Raw genomic sequence first — 18,942 nt, forward strand, 5'->3', positions numbered from 1 at the left:
GAATTTTAAGATATTTAAGCATAAAAAAAGCTTAAATAAAAAATAATGTGAAATATTATAGCAGCAGTGTAGGCACACTTCCTTTGTAATGTGAATTGTAAAATATCAAATTTTAAAGACCTGATTGATGGTTTTAAAGGATAGAATATTATTAGTAGTTGAATTAGTATTTAAATCTTTCAAAAGCAACATAGTTACAGAAAATGCTTTAAACTCACTCACTTGCAGCCAAATCTGTTGAAGCAAGAAGACTTCAGCTGTTTCAGTGTTTGGACCAATCCACAGCTGTAACTTCTGGGAATGGCTGATTTGTTACTCAAAGGCAAACCCCAGATTATTTTATCCTACTGCAACATTCCAGACCACTTCCCAGGCCAGAGTTCACACACCCAGCTGAGGGTACAATTTTATTTGTATTCAAAAATTCAGGCATGAATTTACTAGTAAACTCCCCAGTTAGCACACAACAGTGCACTAACTTACAGCATCCTCTCAGACAAGACTTTCAAATAAAATCCAAACTATTAACTGCTGGAGCTCTCTGGCCATACAGATGTATGCATGTTCAGGATATAGCCCAAAGTCTGATAAAACCCAAGATGACACCTAATTTATACAAACGCAAACAATATCACAGAAAAATTAGAGCTATCACCTTCAAAACTATACTTGGGAGCATTTGAGCATAATGGACTTGTTAAACATCTTTCTTTTTCCTTTTTAACTACTTTGTTATTTCAAAAATCAATTGCAAGAGAACTCATTTTGGTCAAAACCTGAAACCAAAGTACTAAAAAGGAATAAATAAACCCACCTAATAGCTACTTTCTAAAAACAAGTAGGTGACTTGTAAACTACCTGACTGGCCAAGAGGTGTGGTATAAATTATTCTTTGGGAAGGAGAAACTGGTTTTTTTAAATCAACACCTTCTACTATTTATTCATCAACAATATGAAAAGAAAAATTGAAATGTGCAGAAAAGAACTGTGATCTATTTATAAAGCAAGGGACTAGATTTTCAGTTATAGGTACTAGTCTTGCTGGTGTCTATGGATGCCTGAATCCAGTTCAAACTGCATTTTCCTAGTTTTTATCTGTTGCCAAGGAAGATATCAACCATTTGCAGTCTGTAATAACTTTGGTTGTCTTCTAAACTGAGCAGAGATCTTGGTAGGAAACTGAACAGGCAACTTCAAGATAAATCTAAGTACTACCTATGTGTATTGACTTGGGGTGTAACTTCAGTGCTGTAACATTTGGAGTGCTATGATCTTGATTCGGTGAAGCTCCTAGGTGTGTAGAACATTAATAGTCACTTTGACAGAGATAGTATATCCAGACTTAAAAAAAACCATTAGCAAAATCATTAAAGATTTTTGCTCTTGCTAGGCATGTTAGAGATAATTTGTATCTGTGTTTAAAACACAAAATACATGCAGAATCTGACTTCAAAAATCAAGTGTATCATCACAATATAGAGGAAGGGATTATAAGGAAAAACAGTAATAAAAAGAGGCCGTTTAGCTCAGTAATGAAAATAGTGACTTGTGATTGTAGAAAAAAGTAATATGGCTTACTGCAAATTATACAGTAAAGCACTTCAGTGCTTAACATGTTAATCCCCAAAAGCCTGTTTTCATCATTTCATACACTGCAAATGTCTGTAAGCGTATGCTAGAGAGAGGCTGTTTGTAACTGCATCTAGCTTGCAGGGAGAAAAAGGCACTGTAACATTTGTGAGGTTGCAGGAAGGTTTAAAGAACTGTTGTTATTATGAGATATTTGCAAAATTTCAAACAGGAATTAGGGACATGATGTACTTCAGCCTCTGTGAGTTTCCTTCATTTGATGTGATCAGATTCAAACCAGCTGCAATGCAAAGCAGTTCAAGCAGCACTTTTTAGCCCAGATCTAAACCCTGCTCCCCCCATCCTCATCAAAGTCTCAGATGCTCAGCATATCTCCTATTCCTGCAGAACCCATGTGTCTTAGTTTCTTAGGAAACAGGTGTCATTTCAAGCCATAAACTTGCTGTGCATCAAAGGCTAATTCAGCAAACAGGACCTTGTGCACACTGCATCCTCCCAAGCAGTACTCAATAAAATTACCCAGCAAATCCCACTGCTTGAACAGCAAGCATCTTCTGATTTTCACTGCACTCCTTACCAGTTTCACCTGAATTTGGGTTGAGTTTGGAGGGGGAAAGAAGGAAACAGCTATGAGTAGAAGAAAAGCAAATAAAGGATACCTAGAATACTTGGAAGTGTTGAAGATTTCTGCATAATAGTCTTGCAGCACCAAAGGGAAAGCAGTGATTAGGTAAAACTGAAAATCAACCTTTACTTGGGGCTTTATCTAAAACCTACTGAAGTCACTTAGATGAGTTCAGTTGCCTCCAATGAGTTTTGTACTGAGACCCAGATCTGCAGCATTAGACATGACAACGTATAGCACCCCTTCTATAAGATCACTATGAATTTATCATCATTTATTTTTGAAAGAAGAATGGGGAATGTCCCAATATCACTAGCAAAACATTATTTCCTTACTCTTTAAAACACACACATACATATACCGCAAGAACAATGTTAACTGCTGACTTGATGCTCTTTGATGTGTGAACATATAAGACAATTGGAGACATTCCAATTATCTCCAGTTCAAAGTTAGGCCAAAATTAGAAGCAGTTATGAATAATGTATTAGGCTGTAGTAGAAACAGCAATGCTGAGCAGAATAAAGATGAAAGTTTAGCTTAGCTGTGAATATGTGAAACAGGTAAGCAACACTGCTTCCTTAAACAGACACGTTGGAATTGCACATCCTCAGAAGTTCAATTAACAAAACAGATGTCAAAACAGAGTTTTGTGACAGATTATAAATTGCTTTCAGATGCAATTCTGATGTTTTCAGGATAATATTAGAAGCCAAAGTTTTTTGTGAAACTTCCTTTAACTTCTTTATGAGGCTTTTTAGAAGAAATAATCATGTCAAAACCCTTGTCATTTACCATAGTAGCCTAGGAGTTGGTTCCTGGTCAAAAGATGCATCTTGGAAGGTTCATTAGCCAACACATAGGTCAACACGCTAGCCCAAATTCTCAAAGGGTGCTAAGCAGTCTATTTCCATTCATTTCAGAAAGCTTACTGATTTCCTGAAAATCTAGCATTTTAATTAAGGGATAAACGACTTATAGGTAGTAATGCTTCTAGCTGGATAAGCTATTCTTGCTTGGATGTCCATGTTATGTCCCAGATAAAGATGTCCAGTGGGTGTTCCACCATTGCCTTATATTCCTGTAATTCTACTTTACTTTGTGGATTTTGTGAAAAAGATTGGATCTCAGAAGATGATCATGATAGTGCAGATTGTAAGAATGAGAAGATACATATGGCTACTTCTTTGGTTTTTGTACTCTTATCAGAGACCTGTTTTTCCATTATCTACCCTGTATCTTCATAGTTCTTTGTAGCTGTGAGCAATCTGAAGTAAGCATTTCCAGTTAGGCAATGGCTGGCGCTTAGGCTCCGTGCCTTGTTATTGATAGTTTTGATGAAGTTAACTGACAACAGGCCAGAGACGATCTTTCATGGTTTGTGCATGAAGTTATTTGTACTGTTATTTACAATTGCCCTTGTTGAAATCCTGTGTTGCCTTCCTTCACTGACTTCAGTTTAAGTCTGCTAGTATTTTGCAAACCATAAAAATGAAGTGACTGCATAAAACAATCCAATATTCTCTAGATTTTTAGTTGCAGTAAACAAGCTTTAGCAGCAACAGAAAATTGTATCACTCAATAGACTCACTGGGACCTACAAAACAATAAAGCACACAACTTTAACAAATTCATAGAACATCTGTTATAAACATTAATTAATGTACTGGCTATTATGAATTATCTTCTTTATCATACAATGCTAGGGCAATTCTAGGCTTTCATTTACTTTAGAAAATAACTACCAATAAAAAACATTAGCATATACAGTGCTTTTCATCCTTCATTTTAAAATTACAATTCCATTTCCTAGAACCAACTGCTCCACTTGAACAAATCTTCTTTACTTCAATAGATGTAGGTGTGAGAGGGGGTAGGCGTTTGACTTCATCTACCAAGGGCATACAGCAGGATTGTGCTAAATTTACAACAGAAATGTTTGAAATGCCAACACCTGAGTGCCTCTATAGTCTCAAATTTCTCCTGCATCACCAAATTTTTATACCAGTGAAACAGCAGATTCTAAAAGAAAGATGGAAGTAGGAACAATGTGATTTTTCCCCTTTTCTGGACTAGTCTTGCACAAAGTAGAATATGACAAGAAATTCCTCAGCCTACTTGGTGATGCGATGCAGACTGGTGTGTAATCATGGAAGAATTTTGTCTATAATGGTTAATAATAAGCTCATAATCATTCTTGGAACAACATAAAATGATAGAATATAGTGTCTCCAGTTAGGTAGAGAACTGTCCTGATTAATGTACGTCTATAAAACTTTTATGTTGAAAACACACAATAAAGCATTTTTAAATCTCACTGATTAAAATTAGGCTAGACTTCATTAATGAATTTGAAAAGATAGTTATTTAATAACTTAATGCATTTGCAACACTGCATGTAAACCAAGCTGTATTTTTTACTTTAGGATTAGTCTGCCTGATTTCCTTTTAGTTAAATCTATAGCACAACTAACTCTCAGTGGGATGTCTTGTAAATTTAGGATTTCTAGCTCATCTTTGCCGTGCACATGTTCTGTGGGAGCTGCTAATGAGAAAAGAGGAAATTATAAAATGCTCATAAGGAATTAGTCTCCCACACAAGAAAAAAAATCCGATTTTCAGTGAATGTTCTCAAATTATCAATCTGTACTGCAACATTGTTAAGTCATTACTATTAAATGGCTGCATTTGAAGGCAAGGCACTTTGAAGTTATTTTCCTGCATATAGATCTTACAGAAATGTAAGAGTACTACCTGATCAAAACTCCCATATAATTAGGAAAGTTAAGGGCATTATGAATAGACTGCCCAGGAAATCTGCCATGACATGGAAAACTTTTACTTTTAAGCCACCAGCTCAAATCTCGCTCAGACAGTAGGTAACTGCGTATCAGTTCAGGACACATAGAAGCACCAGGGAGGGATGGTGGGGGGAGGAAATCACTTTCACTCTTGCTATCCAAAGTAATTGAAATTTTTTTTTGTTACATGTTTTAATTATTATGTAATATATGTGTGTATATATATGAACATGAGTTTTACATAACATTTTACATTTTGCATGTATAGTGATGCCAGTTTGTTTCTAAAGTTTACAGAGAGAAAACTAAATAACAGAGCTGAGTATATTTTCCTGACCAAGTGGAGGCCACTCTTCTGAACACCACTTAATAATTCTTCATTAAATTTATTTTTATTGCAGCTGTTTCTTACAGATGGCTATCTGTTCCACAAACCCAGTCTTTATCTCTCTATAGCTTCTCTCCTCAGATATACATACAATCTGGACCCACTTCTATCTTGTCTAGCTCTGGAGAAAAAAGGTAGTTAGGAAAGCAGGAAATACAGGGGAAAATAGCATCAACCACAGGAGCACTCTGTGAATTCTACAGATTACAGACTTCTGAGCTCCAGTTCCAAAAATCTTTCACCAACATGACTATTTATTTTAGGGAGCTTTGGCATCCTCACACAAATGAAAATAATAATTAAAAAAAAAACAACCCAAGCACAGATTAGTTTTTTAAAAGTCTCCAAACCTGAGCTTAGAGTAAAACAGGCTCTGCCCATTGTATGCACAGCTTTTGCAGACCCAAGAACCTAGTCTAATGGGGAACACAAGTGAGCACCAGAAGGAACAAGCTTCCCTTGGGGAAACAGTATCAGCTTTAAGTTTCCCATATGTTCGTGCCTGGGGAATCCCCTTTGAAGTTGCTAGCTGACATGATGTGGCATCTGTTTCATGCCACTGGAGCGAGGCAAACAGCAGCAGTAACATTGAAACCCAGGCACATCAGAATATACAGGGCTCTTGAATTCACTATATTTGTTCTATACTGTTTGATTCTTCTTCTGGTGGGGGGGGGGAAGACTATAAATTATAACATTTAAGTAAAATAATAAAATGGCCTCCCTAAATGATCTTTAATATTAGCGCAATGAACTTGAAAAAGGCAGAGAAAAGGGTTACAAATTCAATAATTATTATCCTACTGACATCAAAATAACTAAGTGTTCCAAAAAATATATATTCAAATGGAAATTACTGAAACTTAGTATCCTGTGATATAGCTAGCTTTCAGTTGATTGCCAGTCCTAAATGGCAAAGCCAAACAGCTTCAAGGTGCACATTGTTTTTTCATTATCAGTTATTTGAATTGTGACTTGATCAATACAGATCACAGGGAAAATAAAAGCTTCAGGAAAACATTAAATCTCTTTTATTTCTAGTTCACTTATATGTATTTCCTTATACAGATATTGTCATAAAGGTTGGGTGAAGATAGCTCAGTCATGTTAATTCTTTGACTGATTTATGTCAAGAAGCTTTAGCAAAACAGAAGACTAAGTAATTGTCCAGCTAATTTCACTGGCATACAGGTAGCTCACTGATATTTTTTTTTTTTTTTACTTGCAACATTTATGCATATGTAGCAGCGGGTTTGTTCATCTGCAGGTTAGTCCTCAGCTTAATCCAGTGCAAATCTGACCATATAGGGTCATGATATTTAGTGTTTCATGTTCAATAGTCTATGCTTGGGTAGTCTGAGGCTGTGTCCTAGGGTATATAAGATAGGATAAATATATGTATATATATATGAGACAATATCCTATATTCTGTACTACTCAGCATCAACTCAATATAGATTTGTTTATTCACTATGTTTGTGATATGATAGTGCAAGTCCTTCCCAAGTATCTCAAACTATGCTGAAACACACTGTAGCTGATGGTCTCATCTATACGCATATTTCTAAGTACGCTTGGGGGCTCATCCATCTGTTCGCTAGCTCTTGTTATTCATCAAAATGCTTTCTTAAAAATAAATTAATTTTTGAATACTTAATTTGGTGACAACTTCTTACTAAAATTAAACCATATTTAACTTTATTTTCTCAATATTTCTCCATATCTTTTGCTCAAGATACTGTTCAGACTATCATACCTTGATTCTATTCCAAATAAAGTCATTAGAATTAAACCAACAGCTGTTAACTGGCCTGTAAACTGAGTATATTTTAGCCCACTCTAAAAATTCCCTAATAATTGCTGCTGAACTACTTGGCTGTGTCAGCAAAAAGAATCCAAGCAATAGATGGGTACAGGAACTGAATTACTTGCAGTAATTCAGGTAAGACAGATACATCACATGTTTAACAGATGCACGTGAGTTACTGTACTGTAACATGTACAGCTGCAAGTGAGTTACTGCAAATGAGCTCATCAGCCCAGCATTTCTCACCATCAGCTGTAAAATAAAATTCATAAAACCAAAAAGATTGAAAACAGGAAAAAAAAAAAGAAATTGATCCCATCACTGACCTTAATGAATCTTCCAAAATACCTGTGGGAATGCTAACAATGTTGCTGTCATATCTTCTGCTAAAGCAAACAGAAGGTTGACTAGTCAGAGTGGCAATTTTGATCTGCTAATTGTGATGCCCTGAAGCCTATAACACTAAAAATAAACTTATTTTTTGTTGAGCTGGTTAAAAGAAATAGCAACCCACGTGCATTTACAAAAATACCATATCAAGAAGATTGACATCAGCAGACATGCAGATTTTTCTTCCCCTGGGCACCAAATTGCTGATGTATGTACATGCTCCCCTCTTGGCATAATTGATTTTCACTTTCTGCACGGTGGCACATTCTTGGAATAGCTTGTGTTGCAGCAAGCATGAATATGCAAGTGAAGGACACACTAGCTAGGATAAGACCAGAACTCGTTCATCTTGAACCCAAGCTTGAACCCAATTTAAAATAGAATATCAGTGGCTTTTAAATATTCAGCTTAAAAAGACCCTAAATAAAATTAATAAAAAGAGTGCATATTACATTAACATACCTCTGTTCTTCCACATCATAGTCAAAATCAGACCAAAACACAAATATTAAAACCAGCTTTTTCATGAGAAACAGTGAACAGACTTCATCATCTCCAGAAAACACATAACATGAATAAGAATAGAACAAATCTACAACTATAGTAGAAGCAGCTGTTCAACTACACCCTGATTGCCTAAATTGTCATTTATGCATGACAAGTTGCAGCAGCTCCTTTAAGCAGAGCAGGCTAAGCCAACTATCTTTTTCTGAGATCTTTTCCTTTCTTTCACTCTCTGACTAGCTCTCCCATGCATATAAATGACCTGAGGTCCTGATACCCCTGCAAGATGTGTCTCTTGCTACATCATTGATTCAAAGGAAGCATATCACCCCTTTTTATTTATTTTTTTTTAACCAAAGCTGATTCATCCACACCAATCAAGAATATAATAAGGACATCCATGATATACTACAGTGTTGTTTCTCAACTGGATGTACCTTAAATCTCAATTAGCAAGCAAGATAATTCCTAAAAACCACAGAATTCTACAACTGGAGCATCTATGAAAAACAGGAACCAAACTGACTACTAGTGAACTTTTTCAGGCAGCTGTGCCAAAATACCCATTAAAATCTCAGTCACTAATTAACAGCCACACACCAGTATCATAGGCAACTTGTGTCAGATTATGTTAAATCTCCTATTTTGGCAGAGGCACAAGAAACTGGGGATTAGCACCATGTCTTCTCTAAATCCTGGGAAAGAGCTTTCCTTTCAATCCAATGGGGAGCTATAGTACTAAGCATCAGTGAAAAATCAGTTTCACACTGCTCAGCAAACAGTTATTCTCAATGGTGTCACAGGGCTGACCTTATGCCAGTGAAAACACAGTTTGCTCCACAGATATGTAACTGAATTTTCACAACTAGTTTTGCCTTTCAGGTAGAACTGAAAACAGACATAGCAATGAACCACATCTTAAGTTGTTCTTACATTTTCAGCTTGGTTTGCTCTGAAAATTGCTGGATATCTCAGGGGTAGAGCTGGTCAAGACCTCTTCAGCAAAACTTTTTAAAAATGGAAGATGCCATTTCCAAAATACAACATTCATTGGCTCTGACAAAACTATTATGTGGAAAGATTCATTGTGTCCCAGGTCAGAGAGAGAGACAAAGGCACGGTCAATAATGACCACAGACTGATGGTTAGAGCGTTCAACCTCACTTCAAGTCTCAAGCTTAAAAAGTTTTGCTCAGTTCAGAAACACTATTTGAAACTCTTTTCTCCCACTCCCATCTGCTGCCAAGTTATTAATGTGCCATCAAGTTATTCTGCAGCATGAATCTCTGAAATTTTGAAATCTTCAAATTCATCAAAAAGTGGTTTGAGAACAGCTTTCAAATCTTAAAATTTGTGTGCAACAAGGAAATCTTGAACACCTGTGCAGCCCTACAAATAAGACCAAAAACCTAATGTTCCCTAAAGAGTCACCTGAGGCTTTGAAGCTCTACCTGCATTCTACTCCTTAAATTATAAATTCTTACAAATGGTCCACACTAGCTTGTATCCATGCAAAAGCCCTGTCTTAGGCCACCGTTGTAACTGCTTTAATGGCATTTCCTGGACAAATTCCTTATTTCAGGTGAAATATAAAACTGTTTCTGGAATCATACTGCTCTGTGGGTATAATGTACTACTGGAACAGGATATAACAGGCAAATACAGTGACTCTCTACACCCTGGCCACTTTCAAGGCCTGTAGATCTCTGGGTAACACTTCAGATTCAACCTCAGATTAAGAAACAAGGCTATGCACTAAACCCAGTTGTGCTTCAAAGACCAAAGCGATGGCTATATTAATCCTACCGCATACATAAAAGGGTCAGGGAATGGACAGATGAAGCCTTGATCCCATTTTGTTATTTAATCAACACTATGAAGAATGCCATACACAATTAGGTCCACTTTCCATGCCAAATCCTCTGTTTTTGTCCCTCTTTGCTTCCTTCACGGCAGATACTGGGGCTTTAAATCATGTTGACATAGTCTGTTAAATGAAACCAAATGTTAATAATAACCATATCTGTGTGGAAGGTGACCAACAAGTGACTTGAGTAGCTTGACAATGAAAGTTCCAAAGACAGCATTTCTAGGAGAGTCCCTTTATACTTGAGGTTATAGCCTCAGATCATCATTAATGACATTTGTAATTACTTGCTTTTCTTAAGTACAGTTACATTTTAAATATACACATAAGGCACATTTGAGTAAGTTGTTTTCAAAATGCTGTTTTCTAAGACCAGTGGAAAAAACTCAAGTTTCTTCTTCCCTGACTCTCACATCTAACTTCATAATCTTCCCTCTCAAATCTATTTCTCCTTCACTTTCACCCATTTTTCTTTGCTAATATTCCTTAATTTTACCAAGTTATTGACCAGCAATTTTCCACTTAAGAGGAGATGTAATTGTACTAGGAAATTGTATTCAAACACAGTAAAGCAAAAACTTACTGTCCAAATATAAAAACATACAAAGTAAGCGCAACAGTGTGAAAACATCTTTATCAACATCTCACAGATGAATACTGAGGCACAGTGGGATTAAACAATTTGTCCAGCAAGTCTCTAGCACAAGCAGGAATAGAACCCAAATACTGCAAATGCCAATCCAGTTCATTAATCATAAGATAATAGAACGTGTTATACTGATGTTAGCCAGCATAAAGAGAGGCTGAAGCAACCTTCAAGGTTGAGACAGTCATGGCTTGACTGCTGCTGACGCACTCTGCAGTGAAATACTCCTCTGACCAGCTGGGTTGAACCACAGCAGTGTTGCCTCAAAAGCAAGCTACAGAACAAGTACAGGCTCTGCTGATTAAACTTGCTCTAGGGTCCACCCACCAGTAACATGAGGCAATGCCTAATGAAAACATCTTCAAAATGCAAGCAATTTGTTGAGGAACAGAACTTACATAACTACAAAAACAACCTTAGACCTTAGGGAGTTTCTGTATCGACAGATTTCAGCATTCAGAATATAGATAGCTAAAGGTCATCATCCACACTTTACAGAAAGACAAACGGAAATAAAAAGATAACATGATTCATCTGTTACATGCTATACGAGGTGAATTTAGGCCTTCAGCTTCTCTGATTTATAAAAACTACCTTTCCAACATTGCAAGACTATGCAATACAGTGCCCCCAAAACTAAGCATCATGTATGCTACAAAGAAAAAACGTACACTTCCCTGAGCTTGCATTCTCTAACACACCCCCCAACTTTTATATACACGTACATAGGTATGTGTATAAACAAGAAACACACACACACCCCCCTTTATGTATACATACAAAAAAATCTAAACAGAATGTGCTGGACTGCAGAATGGAGGAGTATGGAAAAACACTTTGATATGGTGCCAATAAACACAACAGAAGGAACTGCAGAGAACAGGATAAGTCTCAGCCATTTGTCTCTACATATATTACTTTGGATTTTGTCCAACTATGGCAAGAATCAGCTCCTATGCAATCTGTACTCTGGGGAAGAAGTACGGTCTGTTAGCTATTCCAAACCTTGGTAGAAACCCTAGCTGCTCTTCATGGTGCTTATTGTGCGATGGTGTAACAGACCTTTGCCTATAGACCAGAGTACTCATACATGACTCTCAGAGAAGAGAGATCATGCCTAGCTTTTTCCTTAATTCTATTAGAACATTTCTAAATTCCTACATTTCTTAGTTCCAATGACAGAATAGATCTAATTCCTGATGTCAAAAAAACCCTAAAACCCAAACAAACAAAAAGAATCAGGGATTGCTTTTACAACAGATTGAATCTGTGACTAGAGCTCAATTAACGATGTGTGTTTTGCTAAGATTAATGGACATATACTTCTACAAGTCTCAGCAAATGTTTGAGTAAGGTGGGAAAACAGATCAGCACAGAAACAGAATGAGATCTGATACTTGTTTTTCATGCATACTTATTTGCAGGCTTGCTGGTGTTGTTCTTAGCTGTAAATATTAGATGAGTTATTAGTTTGTCTAATAAATAATGAGTTGTTAGGTATTCATAGCCTTCAGAAAGAAATATTATCATATTTATTATATGGTGTTAGCCTATGAATTCCTACCTCCTGCTTTTGATAACCTTTTATAAAGACCTTAAAGATGTTTGAAGAAGACTTGACCAAACTTGTCCCTCACCCTCCTCTAGCGTTACACACTAACATCCTAATGTGATACTGCAGCAGGTCAGATCGCTGGATTCGAAGCTGCTCATGCCGCCTGGGACTTCCTTGGTGTCCAAGGCAGGCAGTGTGCTGTAACTGAGGAAAGCCTCAGAGTAAACAGTATCAGATCTGCTACACCACCTGCATGCTCTAAAGGTTGTGGAGCACAGCTAAGATATGGGAGTGAGACTAAAAGCAAAGCAGACGTGGCAGGGAGGAAAAGGACTGAGTTTTCAAGTTGTCATTTAAGAGAAAAAGCTAATTTTAAATAAGGAAAATAAACTCTATAACAGGTCTGTTAAGATTTGGAAACCAAGAAGGAATTTAGTAGGCAAGCAGTAAAGATGATGAGTAGCTACAAATGTTTTTAAAATTATTGTGTGTTTAGGATGGATGACAGTGCTTGCCCCCAAAAGTGAATATATTCCTTATACTCTTGAGTATGTGCATGTTCCCAAATTCGTTTGCCCTGCCCACCTACCTAGACTGGCATGCTTACTTCCAAAAAGGCTTTTCCCCCATGAATCACCATGGAAACCACTGAAGCCTTCTGCTACATATTCAGAGCCATTAACTAAATAAGTTTAATAATAAAAATAAAATTAATGAACGCCTGGAGACAATACTAAAACATCCCAATTCAAGTAAAATGAGAAACGGGATGGGAAAAATATGTTTATGTGGGGGAAGGCTGCAAAGATGGCAACCCCCAGTTCCTCCTGGGCATAGGTGAGGGAGTTTGTGGGGCGGCTGGATGTACCCACTGAGCATTTCCACGGGAGATCAGATTCTAGATATGCACCCAAGCCTGCGTGTGAAACAACAGGGGCTGGTCCAGCGCCAGCCCTACAGCCTATGACCAGCCCAGAACTATCAGATGACTGGCTCAGGCAATTTGAAAAGAGAAACAACTCTAGCAGAAAGAATAATAAAAACAATTATTAGCAGGGAGGGTTGGGCGGCATCCCTCAGTGCTGCAGTAATTACAGCGGGTGCTGCCACGCGTGCTGGCGTAAACAGCTTAATAGGGAGAATCGCGCCCCACGTCTCTTGGGCCACGTCTCCCGCGCTGCCTCGCACAAGGCCGCGCCGCGTGAGGACCGCGGCCCTCACCAGCTGCCGGCTCCGCGCCGTGCTCCTCCGCGCCGTGCTCCTCCGCGGGCGGGAGGTGCCGGCAGCCGGGGCCACGCAGCCCCTCTCCGCGCTGGGGCGGTTTCCCCACCGCCGGTGGGAAAGCACCGGCAGGTGAGGAGCTTTCAGAAATCCACATAGCGCTTGGGGTATAAAAAACAAGCGGCCTGATCGCTTAAGAAGGTTTTTGTGGGGAAAAAAAGAAAAAAAGCCCAAACCAAAACCCAACCAAACAGAAAAAAAAAAAACCCAAACAAAACAAACCCAACAACAAAAAGATGAAATGCTTCCAAAAAAAAAAAAACAACCTTTGAGATAAACACAGCGGTCAGACCAGCGTAAGCCCAACCCCTGCTGAGAGGGCCGAGGCGACAACGCCTCGTGGGGCGCAGGCGGCCGCAGCCCCCCCACACCCACGCACCCCCACACACCCACCCCCCGCGCCGTTGACTCGGCTCCGTTTGAACCGGCCACGCTCGCGCTCAGCCAACAGGGCGCCGCGCTGGGCCCTGACGTCACGGGCGGCGGGAGCGGGGCCGGGCCGGCCGCGCCGGGCGGGCGGCAGCTCCGCCGCGGGCGGGCAGAGCTGTCAGCCGCGGGGCCGCCGGCGCTGCCGCCCCTGCCCACGCGTATGTACACGTCGCCCAGGAAAATGAGGGTAAGCGCGTCGGGCCGGTCGCTGCCGTCGTGCCCCCCGCCCACCGCGTGCGGTCACCGGGGGGACAGTGCGCGGCGGGGCAGAGCCCCAGGGTGGCGGCTCGGTGGTGCCGAGGGGGAAAACCCCATAACGGTCAAAGGGAAACGGCCGGGTGGGCTTGCCTCAGAACTTCGCCTGCGGCCGAGCCGGCGCTCCGCACGCCGCAGCTGGAGCGGGGTCCCGCCGCGCGGGGGACGCCAGCGGCGGAGCGGGGGTGCTGCGGGAGGGGCGGGCGGGGGCTGTCCGGGGCCCCGGGGAGGGCTGGCGGGCTGGCGGACCGCCGCCGCCGGGAGGGCGGAGGGGGCGGCAGGTGCTGCCTGCGAGCGCCGGCTGCGGCCGCCGCAGCGCTCCCCGCCGCCCTGCGCCCCCGAGGAGCCGGGGGCTTGTGTGTGCGGAGAGTATGCGGGTTTCAGAGAAACGTGTGGGTTACAGGGGCCGAGAGCGCTGCGGCCGTTCGCAGAGGCACTAACTGCCCTCCCTGCGGGGGCTGCCTCCCCCTCGGCGCGGGGGGAGCCGGCCGATCGCGTCCCTTGGCTGTTCCGGGGCGGCTGGAGCTGGCACCGCAGAGAACGGGTGCTGGTGGCAGCAGCCAGCCCCGCCGGGAGAGCCAGGGCTCGGCTCCCGGCCTTTGCCATCCGGCGAAGGTCGTTAGAGGCTGCTCCCGAAAAGGGTCTTTAAAAACAAAACTGACGCAACAATGAACATCTTAAAGGAGTTTAAAACACTTGATGGCAAAAACAGGATACGTTTCCTCCTAAAGCACCTTTTCAGTGGGTGCTTAGTTGGTGGTTAACTTCCCTTAAAACCCTCTGCAACTTCGTATTATTAGCCAGAAGTGCCCATCACAGCCTGTCCAGCCCCAGAAGTAGCTTTCAGCTCTATTGCTATGGACCTTAAAAGGGAAAAAAACAAATTACTGGCGAGTTACATAGTATGCATAGCAAAGCTGGCTTCTTCATCGTATGCTCCAGTGATTTGTCAGGCTGTTGTGTACTGCAAAGCTTAGGCCTAACAGATAAATCTGTGAAATACTGAGTAACCTTAATGCCTGTTTGTGCAGAATTGTCATTTTTCACTTCTTTTGGTATGCTGTTAGATCCTTCATTTTCTGTTTTATTTGACTCTTATGTCTTGAACTTCTGAAACTGAACTCCACTGCTCAGAGTAGTCTCCCTGGTCGCTATTAAACAGCTGCTATGTTTTAACTTACGGGGAATTACACGTGCCTTATATCTGTGTCACATATGAATACATAAAGGTCTTGGGGTTAAAGCCACAAAACAGTTCTACTTAGCAGCCTCATATGAAAGTAAATCTGTCACCTTGATGAGCAAGTGTCGTTAATATTGGTATTTTTTCCTTACCAATGCACCTAGTGTTCATCTGAGCTTAAAACCAGGAAAATGTTTTGTATCCCAGATTGTAAACATGAATGATCACTTTGATGAGTTTGAGAGGAAGAATGTGTCTTGCATTAAAAGAATAGAAAGTACAGTTTTGCTCTGCAATTGTTTCACATGCTATCTAAAAAAAAAATAAAATTAAAAAACCCTTATAGCATTTAACGGATTCAGTTCTTAAACTAGTTTTTGAAAAATTGCTGAAGAGAAAGAGAGGACTTATGTCTAAGACACAAGTGCAGTTAGAAACAGCTGTCAGTTTAAAAGGTACTGGTAATGGCCTAATCCCTTTTATCTACATAAGTGCTTTTCAGAGTGTGACTTTATCATGTTTGTTTCATAGAGGGTGAGACAGCAGCTAAAGAGTTAATGCTGCCTTCTTTTTACTTTACCTTCTAAACAGTCTTAACTGTTTCAGCAGCCAGGGGGAACTGTTTTGGTACTGATGCTGAATAGTATTTTCAACCTTTACATATAGTAGCAGGGTGTTTTGTTTAGCCTTCTGCAGATATTTAAGCTGTAGCCAGTTTAAAACAAACAAACAAACATCCCCCACAGTTTACTCGCAGTTGGTAACTAGGGTATACTGATACAGGTTGTGGCCAAGGGGAGGGAGGTGGAAACCCCAAACCTTCGTGTGGCTTTTGTGTTGCGACAGCAGGTTTGTTTCCTAAGCAAAAACAGCATTCAGTTCCACTCGCTTCGTGGTTTCATGTACCAAAAAAAAAAAAAAAAGGCAATTTTGTTCAGACAGCATGTCCTCCACTGTCTCCCGTGATACCTATATGCAAGAGAAGATGCACTTCTGTCGACACCTGGATTATATCTAGCTACAGAAGCAGTGAAGGATTTATCATCACAAGTCAAGTATTTTGGCCAAAGATACGACTTCAAAAAGAGTAAAAAGAGGGACATTAAGGCACAGTATTGTTTGTTTGTTCAGTAAGGTACTGCTTCAGTATCTCTGAAATTCAGAAAGCATTCTGCATTTTCATCCCTGGATAGTTTTATGACTAAAGAGCCAAGGGAAAACTGGGGAGAAAGAAGTCGAGTACAGTGAAGAAAATTCTTACAGCTTCTGCATCTGCAGCCTCAGTGACATAGTTTAAAGTGCATTTCAAACCCCAAAGCCAGCTTACAGATGTGTGACTGCTTGGATTCAGAATTTAGCGCTAATGCCCAGGCTGCGTTCAGTCAACTATGTAATTGTGTTTAATGTATGCCTCTATAAAACCCACACATAAGACATCCTGAAATTTAACCCTCTCTCTTTTTTGTCCCCGCTTCTGCAGGAAACTATGCCCCAGACGCCAATATTTTCCAGCATGCTTGGTTCCAGTTGTAGTGGACAAGTGCAGCCAGATATGGGGGAGAGGTGTGTGGACCCTGTTTATCAGGATGGGAACCTTGTTTCTGGATCACTGGAGGCCTTGATAGAGCGCCTGGTGCCCACCATGGACTATTATCCAGATGTAAGTAGGCACTGAAGGGGTTTTTTTTCTACCTGTGGTTTTCCTGCATTAGTGTCTGGATTGGTGCTTCCTCAAGAAACTCTACCTCCATCTGATTCAAGATTAAGATGTAGGCTAAGATGCATTTATTTTACTTGCAATATTCATTCACTAAAGATGTTGCTCAATGGGGATACTCTCCTTTCTGTTTTTAAATGAGAACACTTGTTAGAAAGATAAAGCCGTCTTGAACCCAAATGGGTGCCTTAAGAACCAATTAAAAGCAGCATTAGCCACAGAATTTTCAATCCCTCTAAGCTGCTTTACCTCTAATACAGACAAGATTAACTACTAACCAGCTCCTGCCTAGGGAAGCAGACCTGAAATCAGCTCCAGTATTTTTTTTTTTCCTTAATTTTCTACGTATCTCCTAGTTAGGCCATCAGAAAAAAACAAAAATAGATTTTAATTAAAACGCTGTCTTTCTCAAGACATTTTAATGGGCCAGAACTGTAATAATGTATGTTCCTGAGCCTGAAAATGATTTTGCAACTGATTAAACATCCTTAGTGCAGTCCCCTGAAGTAAATACTACTTATAACTCCAGGGCATGCAATAAGATTCTGAACCTAGTATATTACTAATAGATCACTTTATCACTTAAAATGACCCCTTGTACCCATTAATGAAAGATGTTATTTAAACAAGTTGCCAAAGATCAGAGAGGCTATATAGCATATATTCCATCTGAGCTCTGAAAAAGGGGCAGCTATGGCAGAAGCATCCCAGCTCTTTGTAAAGACTAACAAGGGGCAGGAAATTGCAATCATTATTAACTTGTATGTTGAACTTCACGCTTGTGGTAGTGGGCCATGCAGTATCTTGTTGTATATTTCTCAGTCCAATTTGTGTAGAACTTTTTACTGTGGTTTCACATTAGTCACGGTAAAGTACCTCCAAGCTCCCATGTATACACCACCCACGTATACACAAATTGCCATGCACGAAAAAGGGACTCCCCATATGAGAGTTCAGTGGGTATAAGCAGCAGAATTGCCAGCAACCACCAGAAAATTAAAAAAGCAAAACCAGGATGTTCTAATATTCCACTTCAAAAGTAATCCCAAACCTTGCATTTAAATATGGCTAATGTACAATTGCACTACCTTTGACAGATGCTGACTTAGTATCAAGTCCTTTATAAGACACAGAGGGATAACCATTGTTAGATATTAAATTTCTGCTCCCTGCCCCCAGGTACATATTGTAGAACAGATGCAGAAGAAAGCAGCAGGTAGAGCTGGTATGGTATAGCAGTGGAATAGCTTTAGGCTGCTGTAGTTAAGCCTTCCGAGGAGTCGGTTCCTTGTCTTTTGTGTAATACTAGAATATAGTTACTTGCTGCTTGGATTTCTGGAATATAGCTAAGTTTTTTAAGTAGCTGCTAATGCACATCCCTTATTGTAACTTGTAAGATAGGGTCTATTTATAATACAGCTACTCTGAAAATGGTTCCATCAAGTGAGCATTACTGAAGGGGTCTACAGCTTATTTTGGAATGCTGCTAGTTTCCATGGTGCTATCCCATACCCTCTGCAAGAGAGCATTGCAAACCAAGCAGTCACGGACCCCACCCTGGGAGGCTGCAGTTTAAATAGACAGCAAGCTGACAGCTGAGAGAGATACAACAGAAGCAATCAAGGGAACTCCAGGGAGAGAGAGATAGAAAACAGCATTAAACCAAATTCATCTCCTCTACAGCAGGACACATTCTTTTAGTTAAATCAGATCACCCAATTTAGCTGAAAGGATTAATTATAAAATTAGTAGATAAATAAGCTTTGAACAACAAAGAAGGAGCTGTATTTGAGTCATCTTCAAATCCAAGTTTTCTGTTTCAGTTCAGTTGCATGTTTATACTTAATTTCATGCTCATTTCTATTTTTAGGGAAGTTGCCACAGAGGGTTAGAGTGATAGCCAT

The 18,942-nt window shown here is 40.2% G+C and overlaps 1 protein-coding gene across 1 annotated transcript in view; it reads left to right on the forward strand.

Moving 5' to 3' along the window:
• Positions 1-13,936: 13,936 nt before the first annotated feature.
• RASGEF1A (RasGEF domain family member 1A) overlaps positions 13,937-18,942 on the forward strand; it is a 28,272-nt gene continuing 23,266 nt past the window's right edge. Inside the window, exons 1-2 of the mRNA XM_072871017.1 lie at positions 13,937-14,070; positions 16,802-16,981. Of these exons, the coding sequence (XP_072727118.1) occupies positions 14,044-14,070; positions 16,802-16,981 (207 nt within the window). The 5' untranslated portion in view covers positions 13,937-14,043. The remainder of the gene's footprint in view (positions 14,071-16,801; positions 16,982-18,942) is intronic.

The sequence above is a fragment of the Ciconia boyciana genome, chromosome 8 (assembly GCF_034638445.1).
Source record: "Ciconia boyciana chromosome 8, ASM3463844v1, whole genome shotgun sequence".
NCBI classification, from domain to species: Eukaryota; Metazoa; Chordata; class Aves; order Ciconiiformes; family Ciconiidae; genus Ciconia; species Ciconia boyciana.